The sequence below is a fragment of the Pleurodeles waltl genome, chromosome 3_1 (assembly GCF_031143425.1).
Source record: "Pleurodeles waltl isolate 20211129_DDA chromosome 3_1, aPleWal1.hap1.20221129, whole genome shotgun sequence".
Classification (NCBI taxonomy): domain Eukaryota; kingdom Metazoa; phylum Chordata; class Amphibia; order Caudata; family Salamandridae; genus Pleurodeles; species Pleurodeles waltl.
Genome location: NC_090440.1, coordinates 1,627,171,226 through 1,627,183,802, shown reverse-complemented (window position 1 = coordinate 1,627,183,802; position 12,577 = coordinate 1,627,171,226). Strand labels below are relative to the sequence as shown.

The 12,577-nt window shown below is 38.3% G+C and overlaps 1 protein-coding gene across 1 annotated transcript in view; it reads left to right on the top strand.

Annotated features, from left to right (window-relative positions):
• The window catches only part of ABCB11 (ATP binding cassette subfamily B member 11), a 443,062-nt gene that overhangs the window by 261,869 nt on the left and 168,616 nt on the right, over positions 1–12,577 (top strand). Inside the window, exon 15 of the mRNA XM_069225280.1 lies at positions 6,385–6,588. Within this exon, the coding sequence (XP_069081381.1) occupies positions 6,385–6,588 (204 nt within the window). The remainder of the gene's footprint in view (positions 1–6,384; positions 6,589–12,577) is intronic.

The window sequence follows — 12,577 nt, the reverse complement described above, 5'->3', positions numbered from 1 at the left end:
CGTTTGCAAACTAAACAAAACAAAACAAAGCAGTCTATTCTCTTCATTAACATAAATGCATGGAGATTTGTGTATTTTGTTACATTTTTGTAACTGTTTGCTTGTTAGGTTCATTAGTAGAGATCAGCACTGACTGCTAGGGAGTATCTTGCACAAGATAAATAGGCTGACAACAAGAATAAAAGAAAGGAGGTTATAGTGCAAAAACCAGGCCATATTAGTTCTGTGGATATTTGGTGGTTTTCAATATCCCTAATAGTCTGCTCGAAAAAATACCAGAGCTTCAAGGTGAGGAAGTAATAGACAAGACGTTCAGCCTGTGAGCTATGTGTACAGTAGAATGTAGGACAGTAGAGTAACTTTATGAGAAATTTGTGGCTGAGGAGCACAAAAGTGTGAATTCATGATTTTCCAAATAGGGAAGGATACACAATATACAAGGACTTTAAATAGATCCATTTGAAAAGACGAGTCTCTTTGTGAACTATTTAATGGTGTTACAGATTGTTTGGAGTCTGTGAATGTGGAACATTGTAAAAGTGAATTAGGAGATCTCACAGTTGTTGAGTGCAAAGGAGGAGAGTGTGCTGTGCCCAAAATAAGTTAAGTTCTGAAATCTAATATTGGACAGCACTTTTATGCTTTGTTTGTCTGTAAATTGATGAAACAAACATTTCTGCCCTGTAGTTTAATGAAACGGTTGGCAATGGGAATCTTGATATCAGTGTGTAGACTTGGACAGAAATGTGAGGTACAGAAGGCAAACGCTGTGGTTAATACACCAGTGAGCCTTCAAAGAAACAAGCCTGCAGTCTGATACTCATTCATTATGAGCCATCATGCTTGCATCCAGCTGTTTATTCTGCCACAAACTGAGAATGGTTTATTTTGTTGAAAAAAAGGCGAACCCAAAAAATCAACAGTGGGAGGGCTGGCCAGAGCAGGTCCAGCTGTATAAAATGGATGAAAGACAAGAACGCTCTCTATGTTGTGCTACAGACGAGGGCCTCTGATTGAGATGTGTGAGGGGCAGGAAAACACTGCCTGGTTTTATAGCAGAGAGATCAGAGGGTACCTGTTGTCATTATCTTGGATGTGATCTAACTGCAAACTGTTCTTGAAGAATACCTTCAGTTAGTGCTTGCTAGGTGTTTAATGTGACTTGAATGGTAGAGCAAGTTGAAGAGCAGATGGCACTTATTGTGATCTTTTGGAATGAGTGAAAATTATTTGAGCAAGGAAGTAAGAACCTGCTTGATCATTTGGAAAACCTCTCATGAGGGCAGTGATCTGTTGAGGTGGAGGCGGGGGTGCGTGCAAGAGAAAATGTTTGATTAGAGAAAGGTGTCAGAAGTCAATTCTCCAGATCTTGGTGTGATGAGGAAACAGTGGAATTGCATGGGCGTGCAAGGTAGGAAGGTAGGGAAGAAGCTGCAGTTTGGTGTGTTGGTGCATAGGTTTCAAAATGAATGCCATTTCAGGGTATTAGGACACTGTCTCTGAAAGCGTCCTGGATAGAGAAGAATCTTGTGGAGAGCAGGAGATTGACAAAAAAACTGGATTAGTTCCTTTAAGGTGTCAGAGTATTCCCTATCAGTAAACATGTTCAGTGGAGTGTCTCAGTATTTTGTGAGATGGGGGACATTGGCATGAGGCCTTAGACATTAGACTGTTCTGCTATGTACAGTACAGGGGAGAGAATTGGCAACTAGATTAGGCCAAAAAGCTGTACAGTCTTTGAAAGGTTGGTAGAGAGGAGGGCATTGTTGAGGGCTTTAAACACATGGGCCTCATTCAAGGACTAACCTGTTTCCAAACATTGGAGTGTTGGGAGTAGGGTACATTTGCATGAAGTCTGGTGGTGATGCAGATCTGCACTCTGTAGGCCCTATTCACAAAGAAACATTTAGATGTGAGTAAATCTACATGTATACATTTACTTTTATACTTTGTACCTGTTGTACATCAAGCACCACACATGGCCAACCACTAGTACTAAAGCACCCTCCCACTGAAAATAATGGAGGTGCAGACTTAAAATAGAGCCCCATAGCAAATATTCTTATTATAAAATAACTTATTCTTTTTTTTAAAAATGTGGACACATTTATTTAATGTTAAAATAATTGTATATATAAAATAAATATTATTTCATGATAAAATATTTAATAACCTTCTTTAATTAACAAAGGTAACTTTAATTTTAAAAAAACATTTGAAGTAATGTATATTCATTCTATACATAACTTTTTGGGAGATTTACTACATAATAAGAAAATACAAACACTTTATAGTAGATGGGTTTTTAACTACACCTTTAAAAATTAATTTTATTTAAATTAAATTAATTTCAATTAATTTAGTACTCTAAAGTTCGTACTACTACAATTTTAAAAGCTTAATAAAGATTAATAAAGATTAAAAAAATAGTAATGATATTTCATGTTTAATAATAATATAAATTCATTTTATATTTTTATTTATTTATTTTAAATTTAGAGCAAGGATAAACATTTGAAAGCACTATTAACTTGATTTTAAATTGCACCTGTATTTTAAACAAATATATAAATTACATTAAAACTATTTTTTAAAGATTTGTTTAAAAACTAAACACCACCTAAAGTAAAATATTTATATTATCTTATTATGTACTAAACATTACAAAACCTTACCTGTAGAATTAATTTACATGAATGTAAGTATTTTTTTAAATTGAATACATTATTTTTTTAATTTAAAACGTAGCAAACTATTTTACCATAAAATAGTATTTATTTTTATTGCTATATAATTTTATTTTAAATTAAACAGAAGTTATATATATTTTTAAAAAGTTGAAATAAATTAATTTATTCTAACAATATTTCCCATGATATTCAATTTTAAGTCCCTGTCTATATTATTTTCAATGGGATGGTGCGGCAGCGCCAGTGTTAGGCCATGTGTGGTAATGAACTTACTCAAGGTCTGAGCTGGACTATGGCTACTACTGTTTTAGTCCTTTTTGGCAATAGTGATGATGCATTTTTATCTATCAATATTCCATAAAACAGCCCAAAAATCCCATGATTCTAAGGACTTTGTCAGTGTGCCAAGTCAAGACAGAAAGGAAGTTGGACTACACCCACCCTCCAACCATCTGTCATTAGCTTTTTATAACATATCTAATCATTGTTGAATCTTTTAGAATAAACAAGTAGCAGAAAAAGCCTTGCAACCTTTTACTTACTTGCTTTAAGAAAATCAACGAGAAGTGAGATTATTACCTTTGGTGAAACCTTGTTCATAATTCCAAACCATTTGTTAGAGCAGAGGACTCAATTCAAATAAAATAACATAAATATTTTCAAGAAGACTTGATCAACATGTTTCAATGAACAGTGGCATGAATAAATGTGCATTTTAAAGCCATCATTATAGTTTAAACAACTACCACATGTATTCCAAAAGGAGGAAATCTGAAAGGAAAAAAACATGATAATTATAACAATAACTTCAGAAGTGCAGTTTGTTAATAGCAATGAGCTTACTCCTTTGTGGAAGCCTCTCTGTCCCTCCCTTAAGCCCTCATTAGCCCTCACTAAACTCCATCCTATGCCTCTCTAAACCCATCCCATATAGTGGTAAATATTCCCTTTTTTTCAACCACTCCCTTGGTTTCTCCGATGTATAATTCTAAGTCGTTAACTTACATCTAACTTACATCCGTGATGCTCTTCCCATAGAAAACATAGGTGGACATTTATAATCATAGGTTTGTGACTTGCATTTTGTAATAAGTAAGTAATATTGCTCTAGGACTACTTTATGTGCTGTTACATGCAATTTGTGAGTCAGTCCCTGTGTGTCCAGGTCTAATAAATCTTACAAATCTGGCAGTTTTCAAGAGAAAACCGATGATATGTCTCTTCAAACGGTCTTTCTCATCCTTCTTTAAAACCCTTGGGGTTACTCTCACCACAAACAAGGGAATAATTCTTATGAGTGCAGCATGACCATTGCAGAGGTTCATCATGAGATTACAGTCCATTGCGAATACAGATATTCCATTTTCTAGCAAAAGGTTTGACTATCTCGAGAACCTTCTCATCATAATGATCAGTGCTATGAGCTGGCTAACAATCACAAGCCAGTGATTTACAAAATATGTTAATAAATAGAGCACGTTAGTATTGCTATTGCTATTGAAGCAAATGGCAATTAAAATTGCTATCTTTTAATTTACTTACCAAATCTACTTTTTAAATAGTTACCTCCTGTTTGTCGTGCCTCCTGCACTATCTGTTACAATGTTGGTGATATACAAATTGCCATTTAGTCTTTTTTGTCTTTTGCTGCTGATGGTTTAGATTTATTTTATCAACTTTTGATCAAAACGAATTGTTTGATAATAGCCAGTGAATTTAAAACCTCTGTGAACTAATCAATTACTTGCTCCGGTTTCACAGGCATTGATGGATACATACTGTTAATGGGTTCTGGACCAATCTGAAGACTGTCTCACCCATTAAAAAAACAATCATTTAGAATGTTATATGTAACTGAGGTCTCTCTATCCAGCTACTACAGTCACTGTCACTTACTCTTTCCAATTGTATAGCCAGCTGTTTTTACTATTCCTCATTACTGAGAAAGATATCTAATGTTCTAGATGCCCTGCCAACCCAGTGAAAAAGTATTCTCACTTAAAGCTGAATTGTTTGGCAGAGATGATGGCCTCCCTCAACAGTCATGAATATTGTAACTCCTTAGTGGCAACAATGCAAAGATAGGGTCTAAGAAAACAAATCCCTCTAACTTGTGCCCTACTGTTGTAAATGGTTAATTCAGGAAACCTGCGTGAAACACTAATATAAAGCTGGATATATGAAGAAACATACAAGTGCTTGCTTTAGCTGTGGCCCTAGTGAAACTATTCTGCAATACGTCACAAGGGAGTTCAACATTGCTCATATCTCAAGTCCAATGCATTTGAAATCTTCTTGCCCAAATGAAGGCAAATGTGCTGAATATTGTCAGTAGAGACTAGGGATCTCATAATGCTATATGCCTAGTGAAATAGCGAAAACAGATAGCTACTACAATGTATCCAGTTTCACAGAGACTGATAACTCATTCCATTATACCAGTTTTCTACTAGAAGAGTTAAAAAGATCTGTGATAATGGCATTCTTCGAAACAGTTAAACTGGAAAAAGCTGATGCAGCCAGTTAGCCACCACCCAGTAGCAAACCTGCAATTCTATGGGAAACTAGTTGAAGGAATGGTCACTTGCAAGCTGTGACAATTTTCTGAATCAAACTCCCTGTTGCATCCCAAATTGGGTAAAGGTACAAAATAGTCCTACTTGCAGTGTTAGATGAGATGCGTCAGTCAACCATTGTTTACAGTATGTGGGCCTGGCTCGCTTAAGTCTTGTCAGAGGGGTTCAGTGCTACAATCATATAATCCCACAAGCTCACCTAGTACAGAAAGATGTTAGACAGCTGGTATTGCATTTGACCAAGCACGATATGAGTGGAATACCCCAATGTATTGCCCTCACACCTATTGTGCAGACCTCAGTCTCCAACCTATGGTGTTCCACTTGGCTTGTTTTGATGCCCATCTCCTCCATTTAATGTTTTTATTGCATCTCAGAACTTATCTAAATTTACATATGCTAATGGTCTGCGCATGTTGTCCTGTCAGTCACAATATGATCATGGTCTCCAATCTTTTCTTCTGGCTTCCAAACAATGGATGAGACCTTTGTCCTTCAAAGATGTTGGGTGGTTAAAGATATTGGGAACACATTTTCAATTGGTTACATAATCCTGTCAGTTCTGATTATCTGTTTGCCATATTCTGCCACTTTCACTACTGTATTAGACTTCTTAAGTATGCATTGCAGTGCATCCATAACATGGTAACCTAGCTGCTGCTGGGCTTTTGTAACATCACTGCTGCTATAAGGCAGTTGCAGTGGACTCCAGTAAAATCAAGAATATGGTTCAAATTCCTGGGTATCATCCACAAAGCCTTTTACAAAACCAGCTCTCAATTTCTCATTAACCATTTTGGACATTAACAACCTATTCTTTGGTAGGATCAGCAAATGATTAGCTTTTTTTGCAGTTGACAGTTGAACCCTGAAACAAATTACTAAAGATACTGTGGTTATCAGACAAGATTTAAGGTTCATAAAATAGCCGAAGACATTATTTTTCCTCCCTAGTCTTTTATCTATATCCATTCAAGAATATTGTACTTGATAAAGATTGTACCTATTGAATATAATAATATATTAGTGGTAATGCATGTGCCCAAAACATATTAATATTATGGTATGTTGTTCTTATGCCAGTAAAATATTGAAATTAAAAATGTTGCTTTTTGTAGATTACGTTGGATGGTCATGACATTCGTACACTGAACATTCAATGGCTGCGCTCCTTGATCGGGATAGTTGAGCAAGAACCAGTATTATTCTCTACCACAATTGCTGAGAACATTCGATTTGGTAAAGAAAATGCAACAATGGAAGACATAGTGAAAGCAGCAAAGGAAGCAAATGCATTCAACTTCATCATGACCTTACCACAGGTAATGTCATAGCTACCTAATTCAAGTTTGAATATTGACATGAACCATAACAGCTCCAACATTATGGAAAGAGACATTGATATATTTATTAACAAAAACTAAGCACTAGTCAAAAACATTGTATCAGTCTGTGTATCCATTCAGCACAATAATTAGGAGATCACAGTTGGACTGGTATTCTTTCCCATGCTTAGGATCCCCAGTTATGAGAAAAATTGTGTATGGGTGCATTTGAATGACAGTCATTCATACCAGTAGGAATAGTTCCTGGACCTATCTTGAGATGTTTTAACTAGTCTTTATTTGTTTCAGGACAATTAGTGGACTCCTGACCATTTTTTTAAAAATACTATCAGAGCATTTTACTGGCACATTTGTGGGGAGCCTTGTTATTGACCTGTTGTTCGTGCCCTGGGGCGATTGTCTACAGCCATTAAATCACTGATTGGTTACGGGGGAACCATTTAGGAGAGAAGGGGCAGAGTCTGTTAGAGCTCGTAGCCTGTTTCATGCTGGCAACAGCGCGGACCTGCCAGTAACAGAAGCAGCACTGGCTTCACACTGAAATTGCACTCCTTGCACATATTTTTAACATCCAGATCACTTTTTTTATTTTAAATACTATCTGAGCGTTTTTCCGCCAAATTCGGGGGAAACCTTGTTGTTGACTTGTTGTTTAGGCACTGGGGAGAATTGGCTTAGGCCATTAACTTGCTGATTGAATACGAAGAACCAATTAGAAAAGAAGGAGCAGAGCCTGTTAAAGTACACAGCCTACTTCTTGCTAGCAGCTGTGCAGATACGTAACAGAAGCTGCACCAGCTTCACACTGAAATTGACCTCCTTGCGCCTGTTTTTAAAATCCTGAGCACTTTTTAAAAATACTATCGGAACACTTCACCACCAAATTTGTGGGGAATCTTGTTATTGACCTGATGTTCGTGCACTGGGGGGAATTGTCTACAGTCATTAACTTACTGATTGGATATGGGGGAACCAATAACAGAGAAGAGGGCGGAGCCTGTTAGAGATCGCATGCACATGGATGCTCAGCAGAGGCAGACAGCGGGCCACAAGCAAACCTGTCTGCAACTATCCACAGCGGGCTGGCGCAAGGGCCAGTCACCATGCATAATTTTTCTGTTATTCCTCAGATGCACTCAAAAAGCTTAGATCTTCTACATGATAGGACTGACACTTTAGAATTGATTAAACGGGGTGAATCTATCATCACAGGCTCATTAACCCCACTCCTCTCAAAGCTAAAATAGACAAAATCAGGGTTATCTACCTTAACACCAGATTCATGGTCAAGCACCAGTTCAAAACTTTCCACCTTCTTGACTCTGAATCCCCGGAATTAGGGGGAGGAGTAGCTGCTGTAATTAAGAAACACCTTAGGTTGTATAGCAACACCTTAGGTGTATAGACCTTCTGGCCATTTGCAACACTTTGCAGAATCCATGTCCCCCTTAGTCATCAACCATGCCACAATCCTGTTAATAGGCGGCCTAAACTACTTGGCAAATTAGGAAGCTGGTGGGAACACAGAAGCAGAATTTACCGATCTGCTAAACAACTTAAATCTAGTACAGTACATGTTCTCACCCACTCATGCAAAAGGCCAAACATTAGACCAGGTATGGTCTATTAATCTATCAGTGGCCAATATCACAGTTTCTCCATGTGCATGGTCAAATCACCACTTAATTACATTTTCTCTACTCAGTTTAACCTCTTTAAAGCCTCCCACTTACCTTGAAAAACTACTGGCCAATCTCATTGTGGCCTGTCCTAGCAAAACGTGTTAGTGTAACTTGTTTCTAGGCATCTCTGCTCCTTCTTAGAGTAATCTAACTTCCTTGGTACCCATCAGGCAGGTTTCCTGCCAGCCCATTTGACTGAAGCGGTCATCCTTTCAGTTATAGATGACATGCAGGAAGAAGCAGGTAGAGGCACCACCCAGGCGCTGGTCCTTCTTGATCTGTCTGCAGCCTTCGACATGGTCACCTATGAATTTCGTATTGGCAGTGGGTCTAAAGGGCTCAGCTGTGGCTGGGTTACAACCTTTTTAAAGGACCGCTTGCAATCAGTTCAGCTATCGCCCTTCAGATACTCCAAGGTCTGGGTAAACTGTGGAGTACCTCAGGGATCTTCCCCGTCCCCCCATATTTTTAATCTATACATTTGTCCACTAGTGAAATTCCTAAAGAAAATGCAAGTTAAAATATATAAATATGCGGACAATACGCAGTTGCTATTTACCATCAATACCTCTTTCTAATCCATGGAAACCTTTCAAAACACTGTGTTGTTCATACAAGACTGGATGAATTGCAACCAACTAAAACTTAAGTCGGATAAAACAGAGATTGTCATCACTCTTAATAAGCTTGACCTGTGGAGTTCCTCCTTCTGGCCCCCTACAATGAGTACAACCACACAAACCCAAGAACTCTGTTACGTCTTTATCAACAGGAACCTGTGTATGAAACCCACAGTAGGAGCGGTCACGTCCTCCTGTTTTCTACAGCTGCTTAAAATTAAGAAGATTAGTAAATTCCTCATGTTTGAAGCCTTGGTCCACGTTATTATTGCTTCAGTCATTTCCAGGCTAGATTATACTAACTCTCTCTATTTTTGCCTTCCTAAATGCCTCAATGGAAGACTTCAATTGGCACAGGCTATGTTAAGCTTTCAACAGCCTCGATGCTGCCACAATCCCCCCCCCCTTGAGAAAGCTTCACTAGTTACCAGGAGAACAACAATCCATTTTTAAGTCGGCTGTATCATTTTTAAATCCCTTCACAGTGCCAAGAAACCTACTTGTTGAACAAGTGCTTTACATAAACTAGTAACATAACATAAACTAACATAACATAATATAACATATAATATTTAGAGGTCCTTTTAGAGGCCAACTGGAGGCCCACCAGCCCAGCCAGATCAGTGTCAGTTGTGGCCTGGCAGAGAACTGCTTGCCGTGCTTCCGATCCCCACCTTCATTTTGGAAATCTCACTGCCTTCAGGGCAACCTCCGGTGACACATAAAAGTTTGCCGTTTGGCATTTTTTTTCATTTGCAAAAGCAATCTCCCAAAGCGGGGCTTCCTTTTGAAAAACAAAATAAAAACAGGCAGGGTTTATTTCCCAGTAGGTGGGGTCATTATTTGAGCACAGCTTGATTTCTTGCTCAGCTCTGCCATAACTCGCCCTACAAATTGCGCTCAGCATTCATGTAACTGGCATGTTGTTGTATTTGTATTCATGAAACATGATAATGGCTCGTCAAAGCACTGTTAACCCACTATGATCTCAAACTTCATATGTTTTATTGAGGTGTGTTGAGTGAAAATAACTAACCTAAACACTAATCTAGCTTTAATCCCTATTCCTGGGAGCTATCCCTACTTTTAGACTATATACTGGCATACCGACATTCCTCCACTTCTAAATGAGGTGAAGAACCACGTATTTGGCAGAGTAGGTGAACCTCCATATAATGGGGTTTACATATTGTACCAGACTTTTAATGACTCCCTCTTACTGCTTATCGTTGTTTTTAACATGCAGGAGCATATTTACAAGAAAGTGCCGCATCAGCTCTGATGCACCACTTTTCTTGGGTTGCCCTGCGCCCCGCTAACGTCACCATGGTAGCACTGTATTTACCATGCAGCACATCATGGTGCATGCTAGCACAATAGCGTCATAATTTATGACGCTATTGTGGCACTTTGCTGGATTAGCACCATAAATGATGGTGGTAGTCCTGCAAAGCACAGGGGGGCCCATGGGTTATTATGGGAGCGTCATTTAAACTCCTGCCCTGAGCAGGCGTTAAAAATGATGGAAAACATGATGCAGTGAAGTTTTGTAAATTTCACTACGCCACTGTTTTAGGTCTCCCTGCGTGGGAACACTCCCATTGCCTACATTTTACCTGTTGCATGTGCAATATGATGCAAGGGTTGCAAAGTGGAGCCATGCATACACTGCACCAATGTGTAAATATGGCACACGGTTGGGGCCTCTCTAATGCCTACTTAGCGTAAAAAAAATTATGCTAGGGTGGCGCCTTAGCCTTCTGCCCATTGGCATTCAAGTAAACACATTGGTGACATCCCTTCACAATTTCAAGTAATGTCCCAAATGGTGGAAGGATGGTTTCCTAAGAGGAGAGTAGATGAGAGGAGAACAGATGATTCCCTTTTTTCTGTAACTACTGTACTGATCTAGAAATTATAACTGATATTTGAGGCTTATTAATTCTATGGTTAAATGTAATTGAAAATATCCATCTGTACTTTCTTGCTCCAGGTTTTTGTGTGCAGAGTATATAGGGCCTTATTCCAAAGGCAAACTTACGCATTTGGTGTAGGTTTACTGTTTATTTGCTATTCACAAACTAAGAGTGTAGTTTTACGTGTAGTATCTTTATGACTTTGGAGAACTGTGCACATTAAAAGAGGACAGTCTCTGCAGCCATAAAATACTCTGTGTAAAGCTCCGCTTGCAGTTTGTGACTAGCAAAAAATAGTAATATTACCAAAGTGTACCAAAAGCTACCAACAGTGTAAGTTTACCTTTATGAATAAGGCCCATAGTTTCCAATTCAGACGGGCAGTTGTGCGGCTTTCCCAGTGGGGGAGCTGGGCTAGTTCATGACTACCATAGGTGAATGAGACATAGGTGTACGTGGGACTGCTTGGAATTTGCTCTCCTTATCCCTGCTAGCATGCCCACAAGTGCAGAATTACCACTGAAATAAAGTAAAATGCAGATCATGCACATGAAGTCCATATTTCAACACATTTTTTTGTGAGTGACTATGCACCAAACAAACGTTTTTCCTGAACTGTTGAAGTATGGATTAGTTTTTATAGTTTGCTCAAACTTCAGTGTATGCGCACTGGATTTTTTGTTTGTTTGTGAGCCAGACACTTAATTTCAATCATTATACCACTGCCACTTTTTTTTGGCTTTGTTAATCTTTTGCACCATATAAATTACATTCAAGTTCCATTCATAGCTTCAAAAGGTAATGTATCTTTTGCATGTTTTTGTTGGCCTAGATTCAGCTATTTGTGTACTTTTCATATGAGTGATCACAAGTTCAATTACTTTGAACGGTGACAATTTAGGAATCTTCAGTCTAACTCCAAAATAAAAAGATGTGTGAAGCACCATACATTAGGTAAGAATGATAGAAACTTTCGAAAGTGAGAAACTAGTTGACAAGTATGTGAGACCTTCACAATTGCTTAGTCTGAAACTTTCCTTCCACTGGGAGCCTAGTTCCCCTTTGTAGCACTTGACGTAATCAGGTTAGCAAGACAGGGCAGTCCAATCCCTACAAAGGGGAGGTGGTGTGGGCTAGTACCATAGTTCTCAAACATGCACCTAACAATATCTAATCAATCATTTTCCAGCTGAGGCTAACGCTCTGTTATACACACTACTGAATACAGTGCATTTTTGCACATGTGTACATAATGATTGATGGAAATACCTCTAGTGAAACAGCCTAACAACCCTAAAACCACAGTGCCCTGCACATAAGCTGAATAAAATATAATGTTGTGCAGTTAGTAAAAGTATATCCTACAGGTTTTTGTTGATGTGTCATCACAAGAATAAAAGTAGAAATGTAGAATAAAAGATCCAATGTAGGAAAATTAAAACCAATGCAAGATGATTGCATTTCATTACCACACAAGGTATCCTAGAGTATTATCAACATTGTAATTGCTAATAATGCATTTCAACATTGAACATAGTGTAGTATGGTCCATTTTCCTACTGATAACTTGCTGAAGAGTAGCCTAAGCAGAAATCAACAGAAGTCCCAACAGCACACTACCCTAAGGATAAGACTTAAGAGCCTCAACTTCAGATGTTCTTCAAAAGGGATTAAAAGATTCCCTGGTCACTATTCCTGTAACCTGGGAGCCCTGAGGCATCATTTTGGAAATTGCAAAACAGGTTCC